At 45.2% G+C, this 16,746-nt stretch overlaps 1 protein-coding gene across 1 annotated transcript in view; it reads right to left on the bottom strand.

The window, feature by feature from the left end:
* Window positions 1–16,746, bottom strand: part of lrrk1 (leucine-rich repeat kinase 1) — a 281,804-nt gene that overhangs the window by 163,406 nt on the left and 101,652 nt on the right. Inside the window, 4 exon segments of the mRNA XM_084308234.1 lie at window positions 1,936–2,095; window positions 8,172–8,292; window positions 11,135–11,307; window positions 13,786–13,950. Of these exon segments, the coding sequence (XP_084164360.1) occupies window positions 1,936–2,095; window positions 8,172–8,292; window positions 11,135–11,307; window positions 13,786–13,950 (619 nt within the window).

Raw genomic sequence — 16,746 nt, 5'->3', positions numbered from 1 at the left:
TTCTAGACAACCTCGGATTTCCAATGAGACCAACCATGTCATGTTACCTCATTGGAAAGGGGGCTACATACCTAATTATTCAAAGTTAAGACGGTTTTTTGGGGAGGGAAATATGGCCATCACCATTTTTCAAATGGTCCCTTGGCCTTCTACCTCAATATATGTTAATGGAAATGGGTTACATGGGTACCTACAAGCCTCCCCTATACAGACATACCAAATTTATGTTAAGCCCATGTAGTTTTGTGCAAGAATCATGTAGTGTTTACTGTTTAGCATGCTGTACAAATATGTAATTTCCGCCTATTATAAAAAACCCCATCTCCATGGACCTATCCCCACGGACATAAACCCTTGAGCCCCATCCTCGTGGACTGAGCTCCACAGAGCCTATCTACTAATATTCCAAGAAGAAAAAAATGTCTTTATCAAATGTTTTGATTAGTTCTGGCGTGTATGCTAATTGGTGCATATCAAATAAGATAATGTGTGATTTGCATGAGTAAACACAATAATTCAATGAAGTTGTGATTGACTTTTTTTCTTGTCTTTGTGTGTGTAATCAGCTTGTGAGTTTTTATAGTGATATCTAAAAGTAAAATGTTCACCACTATGTTATAACAGGCATTTTTCGATATGAATATATATAGGTCGTTTTCAAAACTTTCCCATGATGGGATTCCTTGGGACTTTTTTTCCCTCACTAAAGACATAATGAGGATACAAAATCAGTTGAGTTTGCTACTGTTGCAATTTGTCCTAGGTTTTTTCATATAATGACTGGACTAGTAGTCGGGTTTTGATCCTCGCGTTCAGGAAATCAGCTTGGACTTTAGTGAAACGAGGCAATGTTTATATTGGAATTGTGAACGAACGAAGGTATGTAGAAACAAACCCTTTTTTACATGTTGTACTACAAATAGTTTCTGTCAAATGAGCCATACTATGGTCTCCATAGCTATAATATAGAATATATACAATAGCTCCGCAAAGATCATGAAATATCGCGAAAATGGTCACGAAAAGCTGGCCCATAGACAGCACAGATGGGGGTACACGCTGGCGCTGAATGAGTTAATGTGCACTTTCCCTGGGTAAAAAATAAACAAACTTAATAAACAATAATATAGCTCTTGTTTACAATACAATAATCACAGTTTGGATGCAGCGACTGCAAAGTGGCTAAACGCATTAAAAGGCTAAAGGTGAAGAGATATGTTTTTAGCTTACTTTTGAAAATATTTAGTGAGCTAGCCTCCTTAATATCCATAGGTAAGGTGTTCCAGAGCTTTGGTGTGTAATTAGCAACGGCTGCATCCGCGATTTTATTTTGGCTGTTGCTGGGAAGTAGTAGGTGGTCATGGTGTTCTTGGGGGCACATCGTTGACAAGGGAATACCAATAAAAGAGGAGCTGGCATTAAAAAACAGATTCAAGCTATTTACTCTAAATGCAGGCCTCGATGAGTCACAACAGAAACAACTATTATGCAAAACATTTACCTTTAAATCAACTGGTAACTGTAAGTTAAAGTAAATGTAAGTGAAAAGTGAAGTATTTTAATTTTAGAGGACTAGAGGTCTCACACCCTCCTTCAAAACCACTCTACCTACCTGTGGGTGGCTGCAATTAGAAACTGGCCCCGGTAATGTCAAAATCCCCCCCCCCCCCCCCCACCCACACAACCCCCTCTAATGTGTTTATATTTCTTATGATGTTCTCTCTTTCTTACACAGTACCGTATATTTGTATGTCATAATTGTCTTGATGAATTGAAAATGGCGGACCCTTATGTAAACAAGACGAAAGTATTCTTTCTGGTCTTCATCCTCTTAGCAGTTGTTTGTACTGAGCCGTACTGTATTGTACCCATTCTGCAATCTGTTAAATAAAGTTTTCAATCATTCAATCACTCAGCTGGTGGTCAGAACCGTACCGGTCTGCAAGTCCTCGTAGTCTCTGATGTCACTCCCCGGGTTCTGCTCCACCAGGCGGTCCAGCTGGGTGTCGGTGAGGTACTGGACCTCGTCCTCCGCGTCCCTCCTCTGCTGCTCCGCCAGCACCGCCTCCTGCAGGACCAGGTAGCTCCTCGGGATCTGGGTCGGAGAGAGAGGGGCCGTGGTGCGGTCAGGGGTCGGAGAGAGAGGGGCCGTGGTGCGTTCGGGGGTCGGAGAGAGAGAGGGGTCGTGGTGCGTTCAGGGGTCGGAGAGAGAGGGGCCGTGGTGCGTTCGGGGGTCGGAGAGAGAGAGGGGTCGTGGTGCGCTCAGGGGTCGGAGAGAGAGGGGTCGTGGTGCGGTCAGGGGTCGGAGAGAGAGGGGCCGTGGTGCGTTCGGGGGTCGGAGAGAGAGAGGGGTCGTGGTGCGCTCAGGGGTCGGAGAGAGAGGGGTCGTGGTGCGGTCAGGGGTCGGAGAGAGAGGGGTCGTGGTGCGTTCAGGGGTCGGAGAGAGAGGGGCCGTGGTGCGTTCAGGGGTCGGAGAGAGAGGGGTCGTGGTGCGGTCAGGGGTCGGAGAGAGAGGGGCCGTGGTGCGTTCAGGGGTCGGAGAGAGAGGGGTCGTGGTGCGTTCAGGGGTCTGAGAGAGAGGGGTCGTGGTGCGTTCAGGGGTCTGAGAGAGAGGGGTCGTGGTGCGTTCAGGGGTCTGAGAGAGAGGGGTCGTGGTGCGTTCAGGGGTCTGAGAGAGAGGGGTCGTGGTGCGCTCAGGGGTCGGAGAGAGAGGGGTCGTGGTGCGTTCAGGGGTCGGAAAGAGAGGGGTCGTGGTGCGCTCAGGGGTCGGAGAGAGAGGGGTCGTGGTGCGCTCAGGGGTCGGAGAGAGAGGGGTCGTGGTGCGTTCAGGGGTCGGAGAGAGAGAGGGGTCGTGGTGCGCTCGGGGGTCGGAGAGAGAGGGGTCGTGGTGCGCTCAGGGGTCGGAGAGAGAGGGGTCGTGGTGCGCTCGGGGGTCGGAGAGAGAGGGGTCGTGGTGCGTTCAGGGGTCGGAGAGAGAGGGGTCGTGGTGCGTTCAGGGGTCGGAGAGAGAGGGGTCGTGGTGCGCTCAGGGGTCGGAGAGAGAGGGGTCGTGGTGCGCTCAGGGGTCGGAGAGAGAGAGGGGTCGTGGTGCGTTCAGGGGTCGGAGAGAGAGGGGTCGTGGTGCGTTCAGGGGTCTGAGAGAGAGGGGTCTTGGTGCGTTCAGGGGTCGGAGAGAGAGGGGTCGTGGTGCGTTCGGGGGTCGGAGAGAGAGAGGGGTCGTGGTGCGTTCAGGGGAAGTCGGAAACATAGAGAAGGGTCGTGGTGCGTTCAGGGGAAGTCGGAAACATAGAGAGGGGTCGTGGTGCGTTCAGGGGAAGTCGGAAACAGTAGAGACACAGACACACTGTGTGCGTTCAGTAGAAAGCTATCTGGCTGCACGTTAGCCTAGCTTAGCACAATGAATGGAAGTGGACAGTGCCGGTTAGCCTTCGAGAGAGGTGTTAGTCGGACAATGCCTAGGCTACCCGTCACTGTCCACTTCCATTCATTGTGCTAAGCTAGGCTAATGTGCAGTCAGATTTCTACTGAATGGGCCGAAAGGAAACTGGTATCTATCTTCTTGTCTCTCTCTCTGGAGAAGACGGTAAGCTAATTTCCCAAAATGTTGTTGTGTTCCTTTAACACATTGGGTGCCATGGGTTATATCCATCAATATAGACAGTCTGCCACCGTTGAAAGCCTATGGAGATGTTTACCTTCTTTGCAGGGCTATAACTTTTTTAATTGTATTGCTATATCTGCATTACTATGGCCCATTCAACATCGATTATCTATCGTTCCGGATGTGGGAACGTTATATTTTTTCATTCATACATTGTTGTGTTAATACCGTCTTGAATATAAGTATGTTTATAAGCTTTTCTGCTGTAATTCCAAAAATGCTATTTATAGGCCCAAACGCATATAGATTATCGATTGCCGTTTCTTTCCTATACACGCTATCGGCAGTAACGGCTTTATGTAGTATGGGTTGATATATTGATCAGACTGTTTGCAAACAAAGAAACGCACAATCGGGCTGAAAATAACGTTACTGTCCTCTTACCGTTCGCCGATGAGACTGGAAGAAAAAGATCCCAATTATTTGACGCCGATCGCCTAGATCCATTTCCGGTTTGTATGGCGCAATAAACGCCGAAATCATATCGATTATTGCGTTATGGAAGCAATCCATATGCACGCCAGTGTTTGTCTGTAGTCCCGTAGCAAGATATTACTGCCGGAGGGATTTCCTCGACGCACCGATCACAACTTCCGGTTTTGAGAATGTAACTCGCCCGACCATCCACCAGGCGGCGGTATTGAGGCGTTGCAATCTCATTCAGGGTCCCGCTGCAGGGTCGGAGGTTGCCTGGATGAATTATGAATGCCATGGCGAAAATATTTTATATTTATTTTAAAAACGGCTTACGCCGTTGTTGGCGTTCAACGCATGGCGGCCAAAAACGGCGTAACGCGTTTATGGCGACCAATGTGTTAAAGGTGAGTGTGTGCATGTGGATGTGTGTGCAATGAATGTAGAATGGGGATGGGATCATGATATGTATTTAATCTCATGAATCCTGTTGTGACCTGAAACTGTACGCACGCTTTGGAGAGCAGTGTCAGCTTTTAAAACCAGGCTGTGATGACTTCATCTTCAAGCAACGGCTATATGATGACTGAGTGAAAGAAATCGTGTTATCCATGATTTAGGGTGAGTGAAAATGTTACTGGCCACCCGCCGTGGTGCGAGTTCATCTTGTTGACATCATGTCTTTGATTGTGTAATAATTATGTGAAGCCTGTTTGATATTTGGCTGCAATATTTATGGGCTGGTCGTTTATTGTAGTTGTGAATGTGACTTAAGACATGTGGTGTTATGCCTGTTAGGCCTACAGCTTAACGTGCGTTTAGAACTTTTGATAAATGAAGCCCGCTTTTTATGGCTTAAAACCAATTTCCCACAATTAGTTACTTTAGATTAAAAAAAAATAACAATTTGATCATGGATGAACAAAACGTTCAATTTCAAGGACTTTTTAAGCACCTTGTTAAAAGAATTTGCTGTTTTAAAGGAATTCCAGGCCTTTACTTTTTTATTATTATTATTTTTTTTTAAAGCACTTTAAGCACTTCCAGGACCTTGTGCGAACCCTGCTTCTACCATTGCATAGTATGCCTTTTAATTAGCTTTTTCTGTGTTTTAAAATGTAAGGCTGCACATGTTTCAATGTTTGGGTCTGAAGGAAATTTTACTTGGTTGGTTACTTAGCTGGTTCTGGATCAGTACGCCAGGCTGAAGCCAACTGTTGTCTTGGTTAGACTTTATAATGAACTGAGTGGTTGTGGTATGGGGTGTGGTGATGGTTTGGTTAGACTTTATAATGAACTGAGTGGTTGTGGTATGGGGTGTGGTGGTGGTTTGGTTAGACTTTATAATGAACTGAGTGGTTGTGGTATGGGGTGTGGTGGTGGTTTGGCTGTCAATTTGGTTGGCACCAGCACTTTTGTCAGAGACAATTGTAAGCGGTGCTCTCAAGTTTCAAGTTTTCATTTGCCACATTATAAGGTAGGCTACATGTACATTACAGTGAAATGCTTGGTTCTGTATGAGCCTCCTGAGATTGTGCTTCATACAGTAAAGAAAGTAAAAAGACCAAACACTATACAAAATGTACATTATATATTTTTTTTACAAAATGCTAACAAAATGCAAAGAAATTAGGTAGAGAGGTAGTGCAAATCTTTTAGTAATAAATAGATACAACATGGTGTAGTGTTAAAAAGTGTGTGACCCTCTTTGCGCCGCCCCTGTGCCTCAAATAGATCCGCTATCAACTCTATCTTTAATCTTTCAAAATGTTCAGTTGCTATCACTATTAGCTCTATCTTTAATCTTTCAAAATGTACAGTTGCTATTGCATGCACTCATCTGTGTTTCACTACACACATGAGTGCATGCTTACCAACTGTCCGTCTGCAACACTACTATCACCAACATCTAAGAAGGGAGATCCCCCCTTGAATGGCCCTTCTAAGGTTTCTCTCCTCCACTCTGCCTGTGGAGCTTTTTTCCCTATTGTTAGGTTTTAGTGAGTTTTTCCTTACCTTCGCGTGGGGTATGTCTGGGAGTGCTTGCATTCTTTCATTTATTTGCATTGATCTAAAAATGTTTGGACCTTATGGTGTTCTTGTTCTGTTCTTGACTTATTGTTATGTTGTCTTCTTGACTTGTTTAAAGAAGACCTGTACGGCCCATGGGAACATTAACGTGTGTTGTCGGGCCCTATAAATAAATTTGATTTGATTTGATTTGTGTAAAGTGTCTAAGTGAATGTTAAAGTTGAATGTTTAAAGGGAGTGTGTGCATGCGGATGTGTGTGCAATGAATGTAGAATGGATGGGATCATGATATGTATTGCTATGACATGTACATGAGTTTTTCCTTACCTTTGCTGGGGTATGTCTGGGAGTGTTTTACATTTATTTTGGATTTCATGGTGTTTTTTTTTGTTCTTGATTTATTGTGATGTTTCTTCTTGACTTGTCCAGCCCATGGGAACATTAACATGTGATTTCGGGCTTTATAAATAAGATTTGATTTGATTTATTGTGTCCTGCCGTTGACAATGGGTACAATACAGTACGGCTCAATACAAAACAAACCGCTAAGAGGATGCAGACCAGAAAAATACTTTAGTCTTGTTTACATCGGGGTCCCCCATAGGTAGAGGTGTTCTCATCAGATAGAAATGTCTGCAGTTGGGCGTGGGCCATATGAAAGAAATTAAACGGCAAGTTCAGAATTATGGACACACAGCCCTATTTTAGAATAGAAATACTTTATTCATCCCGAGGGAAATTTCTTCTGATATCAAAGTGTGATATCAAACTTCAAGTGTGATATCAAAGTGTGATATCAAAGTGTGATATCTAATTTTCAAATGATGCCCCCTGAAGGTAGGAAGATGAGGCATGACACTCAACGTTCCTCTTTCATTCCGGGTCTGGTGCAGGCTGACAGACTGAATCTTTTAAAATTAGAATTAATAAATGCAATAGTTTCAACGCCACATTCTCCACTTATTTCAGGATAGTGCCTTTGTAAGAGCAGGGAAGTCTCTCGCTCAAAATGATATTCCCAGTCACATATTAAGGATCTTGTTTTATGAGAACTCATTATTCTAATAACGATGTCGCAATGGCTACATTTCCTCATTGGAATTCAAAAGTCTGACTGGCCAAGCTGTTCTAGTGTTAAAGGCACAATTCATAATCCAAACATAGACGAATGGCCATGCAAAGATAACAAAATACCAATGGAGATGTTTTTAATCCTGTAGTTGATTGACTGAGCTCTTTTTTGAGATAGGTCAATAGCTCTGGAGTTATCGACACAGAAGGTTGTTTTTGCCGTCGACTAAAAACACATTTATTCAATCAATATCTGAAATAAAGATTTTTTTTTAAATAAACTAACCGTCTTACTGTCTTCTACTATCATGCACTCTTCCACTAATTAATAATTAATCTTCCTTGTCTATATTACTACCTAATATGCTAATATGTCTCTACTACTATGCACTCGACACTGCAGCAGCCAAGTTTCAGCACTGTTTGATGAACATTGTTACTCAGCTGATCTAGAGTTGTACATTACAACAATAACTGTGAACCGGACTTGCATTGCTGCACTATACAATACTTCATCCTTTGCAAGTCAACGCCCCCCCCCCCCCCCCCCCCCCTCCTTCCATCAACTCACTGGACTGAAATATTTATATTTATTAATTTATTTGCACAAGCACTAGATGCACTTGGGACAATGATGGTATGTTATATATTGGGACATTGGGACATTGATACTCTATTACTTTATTACTATATTACTATTATTATTGACATTATTATTTTGCACATGTTATATCTTATGTTGTATGCCAGTGGTGATGTTCCTAACAAATTTCGTTGTACCAACAATGACAAATAAAGATCTATTCTATTCTATTCTACCCTTCCTGCTGACCTGTTGTACAGAACTTGTAAGTCGCTTTGGATAAAAGCATTCAGCTAAATGACTAAATGTAAATGTTGTGTTGTGACGTCAAGCGACTCGTCCCGTACCCCCGTGTCTGTGGTTACAGAGACGGTCTGTAGTGGGCGTTACTGCAGGCGGTCTGTCACTCACCAGTCGGCCCACCAGCCGGTTGTTGCTGGCTGGGCTGCTGCTGTCCTTCATGGAGCAGGCCACCTGGAAGATCAGCCTCCGCACACCTTCCATGCCCTCCAGGGTCCTGCTGGACACCTCGCTGCACAGAGAGAGAGAGCGAGAGAGCGAGAGAGAGAGAGAGAGAGAGAGAGAGAGAGAGAGAGAGAGAGAGAGAGAGAGAGAGAGAGAGAGAGAGAGAGAGAGAGAGAGAGAGAGAGAGATAGAGAGAGAGAGAGAGAGAGAGAGAGAGAGAGAGAGAGAGAGAGAGAGACACGCACAGAGAGAGAGACAAACAGAGACACACACATACACACAGAAAGAGAGAGAGAGACGCACGCACGCACACACACACACAGACAGACAGACAGACAGACAGACATACACACACATAGACACACACACACAGAGACACACACACACAGACACACACACAGACACACACAGACAACATAATATTCTTAAATATGAACTATTCAAATACACACACACAAACTATTTATATTATATTATATTAAATTACCATTAATATACCAGTATTATTATCAAATTAATTAAATTAATTCAATATCCACCATTTGCATACCACTCTGCTCTTGAACAGCTATGCACATGTTGAGGTCTCTGTGTGTGTGTGTGTGTGTGTGTGTGTGTGTGTACTTGCTAAGAATGAGTATACATATTGGGGAGAAATTGAAGTGTGGGTATGTATGTGTGTGTTGCTGGGTGTGTACATGTTGAAGTGTGTATTGTATGTGTGTGTTGCAGGGTGTGTACATGTTGAAGTGTGTAGTGTATGTGTGTGTGTTGCAGGGTGTGTACATGTTGAAGTGTGTATGACGTGTGTTGTGAAGGATCAGATTAAACCGAATATATATATTTATTTATGGATATATATTTAATAGTATTTGTATATCGTTTGATATCCCTTGTATATTCTTTGTACATATACACTGAATATCCCTTTAGTCTACTACAGCCCATAATAGTTCATTCTCTCATTGGACAAGAACCTGGCGCCAGCAGACAGGCCCCTTGAGTCAAGTTCAATAGTGCCGACGAACATGTCCCAACTAGCCCCGGTTCCGCGTAGGAATACGGCTACCGAAATACGAATGGTACTATTTGTTCACCGTGCATATAAATAGGGCGCAAGTAAAGTAGAACTTTCTTTTAGTCCATTAGTCCTTTACCCTCCAACCTAGTAACAGACGTGAAGCCTCACCCACGACCCACGTGTGGTGCAGTATGGCCTATTTTTGGCCCCAGAATAGGCATTGAGACCTCGTGTAAATTCATAGCTGAATTGTCATAGTTTGGCACTGTACCGTCGAGTGGGACGTATTTCTATTAAGTTAATAATAGTCTATTATGTATGGTGCATCGTTCGGTTAGAGTTCTAAAGTGAGCAGCACCCCATCGTTTCCTCGCGTTATCTAGAGTCTTAACCAGGCTGGGCAGACCACGCGTGGTGCTTTCATCCGAGGAGTTCTGGGCGAGGACGAGTGGACCTGCACATTGGATTACCTACCCGGACGACTGCTGAGCCTATACGGCATGGAATATCTATTTGCTTTGGGTGTTTTGATTTGTGGAGCGGATAACAGCCAACGCCAGTGAGTGTTGGAATTACCCCCGAGAGGAGCCCAGGTGAGACGGCGCTCAACCCAGACCGAGGCCGCCTCGCTTCTCCTTCGTTGTGGACCTACAGCTACCGTCTACAAGAGGGCCCAAGTGTGTTCATCTGTGGATCAAGATCCTGCGGGCACTGTTTTCTGTACCTGAATTATCCCCAGGAATCGTTGGCCAGATGGGATGCAGCTGACGGCTCTCCAAACCCCCCCCCCCCCTTACTGACTTACAACCAGCAGGACCCCTTTAGTATCCCGCTATAATCCTTAAGTACCATCGCTATAGATCCCTAAAGAACCAGGTTGTATACTTGCTTCCTGCGTAACCAGAGATTGGACATTCAGTGTTGATTTGCCTACGAATACTCATTTGCCTTACAAGTGCATTCAAATCATAAATGTAATTAAGTGAATGTTGTATATACCTTTTGCTATATTAAACCTTCGACTGTTATATTTGTGTGGACCTGATTTCATATGTGGGAAAGTGTTCATCATACTTAGATATCGTGTACTGTGTGGCCAGAAGTTAAAGTACATCAAGCGGTAGTGGTTTAATGATACCATACTTATCAATACAGTCAGGGAATTGTACCCCTCAGTTACAACGTGTGTATTGTATGTGTGTGTGTGTGTGTGTTGCAGGGTGAGTACATGTTGAAGTGTGTATGAAGTGTGTATTGTATGTGTGTGTGTTGCAGGGTGTGTACATGTTGAAGTGTGTATGAAGTGTGTATTGTATGTGTGTGTTGGAGGGTGTGTACATGTTGAAGTGTGTATTGTATGTGTGTGTGTTGCGGGGTGTGTACATGTTGAAGTGTGTATTGTATATGTGTGTGTTGCGGGTGTGTACATGTTGAAGTGTGTACTGTATATGTGTGTGTTGTGGGGTGTGTACATGTAGAAGTGTGTACTGTATGTGTGTATTGTATATGTGTGTGTTGTGGGGTGTGTACATGTTGAAGTGTGTACTGTATGTGTGTATTGTATATGTGTGTGTTGCGGGGTGTGTACATGTTGAAGTGTGTACTGTATGTGTGTATTGTATATGTGTGTGTTGCGGGGTGTGTACTGATTGCAGGTGTGTATTGTATGCGTGTGTGTGTGTGTGTTGTGGGGTGTGTACTGACTGCAGGTGTATATATGTGTGTGTGTGTGTGTGTGTGTGTGTGTGTGTGTGTGTGTGTGTGTGTGTGTGTGTGTGTGTGTGTGTGTGTGTGTGTGTGTGTGTGTGTGTGTGTGTGTGTGTGTTGTGTGTGTGTGTGTGTGTGTGTGTGTGTGTGTGTGTGTGTGTGTGTGTGTGTGTGTACTGACTGCAGGTGTTTCCAGGTGATGTCTGGGTATCCGGTGGCCCGGGCCCCGGAGGGGGAGCGGCAGAGTGCCAGGATGTAGGCCCTCAGCGTGGCGACCCGCTCCGTCCGGAACTTGCTGTTGATCAGGTCCAGGTGTGTGCCCACCACCACCACTGCAGAGTTGGGGGCTCGCGCCTGCGGGTCAGACGGCACATGCGTCAGTATCCACGTCCACGAGGCAGCCAGAGGGGCGACAGTGGCTCAGGAGGTAGAGCGGTCCAAGGTTCCCGGATTGATTCCCGCTCCTCGAGCAAGACACTTAACCCCTTAACCCCACTTAACTGCTCCCGGTGAGCAGGTTGGCACCTTGCGCCGTCGGTGTGTGAGAATGTGTGAGTGAGCGGGTCAAATGTGAGGAACAAATTGTAAGGTGCTTTGGATAAAAGCTGTTAGATAAATGCAGCCATTTACAACCAAAGTCTGTCTGAAGAGGAGGTGGTTCATTTGGACATCGTACCATCCAGTAAGACCCCACCACACCGGGCAGTAAGACCAGACCACACCGGGCAGTAAGACCAGACCTCCAATGTCTTTGAATGCAGAGTAATCCGTGTCTAAGAATCCGTCGTACAGAGACGGTATCTTGTTTTCCCTTTCAAATGTGAGGTCAGTGGTGGAGTTACTACCCAGAATGGTTCATTTAGTTACCAAGGACACTTTTGTGATGCGAACATGAATCAGCCCACAAGGCCGGGAGATATTCCTTTAATACAGAATACGTGGTAAATGGTGCATTTATATAACAGCTTTTATCCAAAACGCTTCACAATTTGTTCCTATATATTCAATAGGTCCAAATATTCCCCCAAACAGAGAAGCATGCTGGTTTTCATTACTTCCAATTAATCAGAATTAGCCTGACACCCTCTGGCTGTAGACCCAGTAAGCATGTTAACCCTCTAAACTAGCCTACATAGACAGGCGCCCCCCCCCCCCCCCCCACACACACAAAACACCCCTCCATCATATAGCCCTCCCCCTTTCCTATCAATGTCCCTCTCTGCGTCGTATCCAAATAGTATAGTTACACACATGAATCATCAACGATGATTCAATCTGCACAATAAATTATATAGTTGTCAGATCAATTGATACAAGAGTAGGCTACTTCAAACATAGCTTCAAACGCATCAAATCCTTCACTATGATTGTCATCATCACCGTCCCAGCCTATCACAGTCCCAGCCGATCACCGTCCCAGCCTATCACAGTCCCAGCCGATCACCGTCCCAGTCGATCACAGTCCCAGATAACCTCTTTCGTGACTGCTGATGCACGCCCTGCTTTGAATATAGCAGTCACTTGCTCTCGACCTAACTAGCCATGGGAACATTCACCCTGAAGCACTGGTTATTTACGAACTGTTCGTTCCAAATTTATCACAGAGAAATGTCAACGGTACTCACAGTTGCACGAGGGTTTCACACACAAAAACCCGGTGGTTTGAAAGCTCTGCGTTGCTAATAAACATTTTAAATAATTTTTATAAACTGGTCAACACTGGTATTTGGCTGCTCACAGCGCATCACAGCGCATGCGCATCATGCACCCAACGCCGGAAATAATGCAGTGTTGACCAGTTTATAAAAATTATTTAAAATGTTTATTAGCAACGCAGAGCTTTCAAACCACCCGGTTTTTGTGTGTGAAACCCTCGTGCAACTGTGAGTACCGTTGACATTTCTCTGTGATAAATGTAGAACGAACAGTTCGTAAATAACCAGTGCTTCAGAGTGAATGTTCCCATGGCTAGTTAGGTCGAGAGCAAGTGACTGCTGTATTCAAAGCAGGGCGTGCATCAGCAGTCACGAAAGGGGCTAAGTCCCAGCCGGTCCCCGTCCCAGCTAGCTGGTTCAGATATCTGGCTTTTTCTTTATACTATCTGGATCGTCCTCAACGTCCACAACACGTCCCTCGTTTGTCTGAAGGAAGCCTCGGATGTGATTGGAGGATCGAGGTAGGAGGACTGGGGTTGAGAGAGCTGCACTTCACACCACACACTTGTGCTTTGCTCGAGTAGAGCAGTCTGTGGAATAATGATCCCCTCCCCCCTCAAACAATCTCCCAGTCATGTCCCAACCCCCCCCCACACCTCTCCAATCTGTCTACCCTCCCCCGTTTATCCACCTTTTGTCTCTCACCTGATAAACCCCCCCTCCCCGCTTCTAACTCGCACCCCCCCCCCCCCGTACCTGGTCCGATCAAACCACAATCCCTTTCTCTCTACTATAAAGACCTAGGTTTTACTGGATCCTAGAGCTCTATGGAGGGATACTAGGCCTCATCACTCCTGGAGTCATCCAGCAATAACTCTCGACCTATTTGTACTTGATACTCCGTTTGAGCTAAATAAAGTTGTGTTAACTAAGTACATCTGACTGAGTACATCCTTTTTTTTTTTTTTACTTAAATTTTTATTAAACATTTATAGACATACAACACAACATATACAATAACATCAACCTGAGTACATCCTTACTCGTGGTAAATTCCTCCACAGTAGGACAGGTTCTGGGTACCTCGATGTTGAGCAGCCAGGTCTGCAGGCTGGCCACGGCCTCCTCTCCCAGCGCCAGGTTAGGGTCAGGGTCAGGGTTAGGGTCAGGGTCTCACCTCGATGTTCAGCAGCCAGGTCTGCAGGCTGGCCACGGCCTCCTCTCCCAGCGCCAGGTTCCAGATCACCACGTACAGCGCCTTGTCTGTGAAGAAGCACTGGTTCACCGTCGACATGTTGGCCGGCCCGCCGATGTCCCACACACTGAACGCCACCGACTCCGTCTGGTCACACAAGAGACAGTGGTGCATTTTGTTTTTATATATAGCAGCTTGTATCCAAAGCGCTCTACCTCCTGAGCCATTGTCACCCCCCCCCCCCCGAGACAAGAAGCTCAAGTCAAAATCAAGTACAGATACAAAGAAAATCTAAACGATAGTCAAGTTTGAACAAAACTTGAAGGAAGAAAATTGTGTGAGTATGATTTTTTATTTGATTTTCTAGGCAGATTCCATATGCAGAGCAATGCCATTTCCCCTTTAATTCCGTTTCTTATGAAGCTGTAAACAAAATGTTGTGATATAACACAGTGTTCTAGCCTAAATCGGCATAAAACTGGCAATAAACTAAACATTTAGCCGAGTCTCACGTTCTCAGGGGGAGTGAGGTATGATCAGAGGTATAATTAATTAATTAAGTAATGGATGAGCTGATTTCACATTATTCAGTCTTAACGATGCATATTGCATAGTCATGTCCCCTACGGTCCCAAAACCAATGGAAGAACATTTTAGAAGATATTATGTTTAATATTATATTAATATTGGCTTAAAATACATGGGTATAGAGCAGGTCTTGAGACCACCAAGAGGCGGCGACAGAGACAGGCTCTTGCTACAAAGGGAATGCTTTTATATTCATTTTCTGGATTGTCTAGAGCCTAGAGGCCTCAATGAGGAAAATGTTTTGACCTGTTTCATTTGATTATTTCATTTCATTCGATTGTTTACTATTTTGATTTATCATTCTTTATATTTATAATTGAAAGATGGCTTATATGGGTCATGAGTAGGGATGGGTACCGAAATCGGTACTTTTGAGGCACCGAACCGAAACACGTCGATACTACAGAGTATCGAATCAAGTGAGAAACCAAAAAAAAAAAATTTTTTTTTTTTTTTATTGTTATATATATATTTTTTTTTTATGTCAACGTTCACACGCACAATATATGCTTACCTAGGATTTGACTTGATTCAACAACAAAGCAGTCGGAGCAATGACAAGCCGAAAACTGTCGAAATTGTAGTTATTTGAAGTTTGGATTTTTTTTTTACGACTGAGGTAGGTAAATTAAATTTCTTGAGACTAAAGTACCGAAAAAAGGTACCGTTGGGTACCGGTATCGATTCACAGGTACCGGTACCGGTATCGGTTCAAATGTGAAAGGTACCCATCCCTAGTCATGAGTGTTTATGTTTAGAGTTTAAGATGTAGGCCTACTCTGTATAAAATATATATAACTATATATAGATATATCTCTTTGTGATTTACTGTTTCTTTTTTATTTACATGCTTCTTTTTGATTTACATAATTCTGAAAATGTTGTGCTTGTAAGTGGTATTTTGTACTTTTTTGCAGATCTCTTGTGGGAATGTGTTGTCACTTCCTATGTTGTCACTTCCTGTTTGACTTGTATATACTAGGGTCACTTACCCTTTATGCAAGCCATTCTGAAACGTCATGATTAAAGGCTGCCAATAAATTTGGAAAAACCTGGAGTGCGTGCCTGGACATTGTTTCCCTATTTTTATATTATATTACTGAGCAATGAATTTCAGGCCCCTTGAACGGCCCTTCTAAGGTTTCTCCCCGCTTTTTTCCTATTGCTAGGTTTTTTGTGAGTTTTTCCTTACCTTCGCGTGGGGTACAGTAGGTCTGGGAGTGTTGCATTAATTTATTTATCATTTTATACATTTCATACAGGTCAGGCCTCGGACCCCCAGGTTCATACAGGTCAGGCCTCGGACCCCCAGGTTCATACAGGTCAGGCCTCGGACCCCCAGGTTCATACAGGTCAGGACCCCCAGGTTCATACAGGTCAGGACCCCCAGGTTCATACAGGTCAGGACCCCCAGGTTCATACAGGTCAGGACCCCCAGGTTGATACAGGTCAGGACCCCCAGGTTGATACAGGTCAGGACCCCCAGGTTCATACAGGTCAGGACCCCCAGGTTCATACAGGTCAGGACCCCCAGGTTCATACAGGTCAGGACCCCCAGGTTCATACAGGTCAGGACCCCCAGGTTCATACAGGTCAGGACCCGGACCCCCAGGTTCATACAGGTCAGGACCCCCAGGTTCACACAGGTCAGGACCCCCAGGTTCATACAGGTCAGGACCCCCAGGTTCATACAGGTCAGGACCCCCAGGTTCATACAGGTCAGGACCCCCAGGTTCATACAGGTCAGGACCCCCAGGTTCATACAGGTCAGGACCCCCAGGTTCATACAGGTCAGGACCCGGACCCCCAGGTTCATACAGGTCAGGACCCCCAGGTTCACACAGGTCAGGACCCCCAGGTGCATACAGGTCAGGACCCCCAGGTTCACACAGGTCAGGACCCCCAGGTTCATACAGGTCAGGACCCCCAGGTTCATACAGGTCAGGACCCCCAGGTTGATACAGGTCAGGACCCCCAGGTTCATACAGGTCAGGACCCCCAGGTTCATACAGGTCAGGACCCCCAGGTTCATACAGGTCAGGACCCCCAGGTTCATACAGGTCAGGACCCCCAGGTTCATACAGGTCAGGACCCCCAGGTTCATACAGGTCAGGACCCCCAGGTTCATACAGGTCAGGACCCCCAGGTTCACACAGGTCAGGACCCCCAGGTTCATACAGGTCAGGACCCCCAGGTTCACACAGGTCAGGACCCCCAGGTTCATACAGGTCAGGACCCCCAGGTTCATACAGGTCAGGACCCCCAGGTTCATACAGGTCAGGACCCCCAGGTTCATACAGGTCAGGACCCCCAGGTTCATACAGGTCAGGACCCCCAGGTTCATACAGGTCAGGC

This window comes from Notolepis coatsorum (assembly GCF_963971535.1).
Source record: "Notolepis coatsorum genome assembly, chromosome: 2".
NCBI classification, from domain to species: Eukaryota; Metazoa; Chordata; class Actinopteri; order Aulopiformes; family Paralepididae; genus Notolepis; species Notolepis coatsorum.
This window is presented reverse-complemented; position numbering and strand designations above follow the sequence as displayed.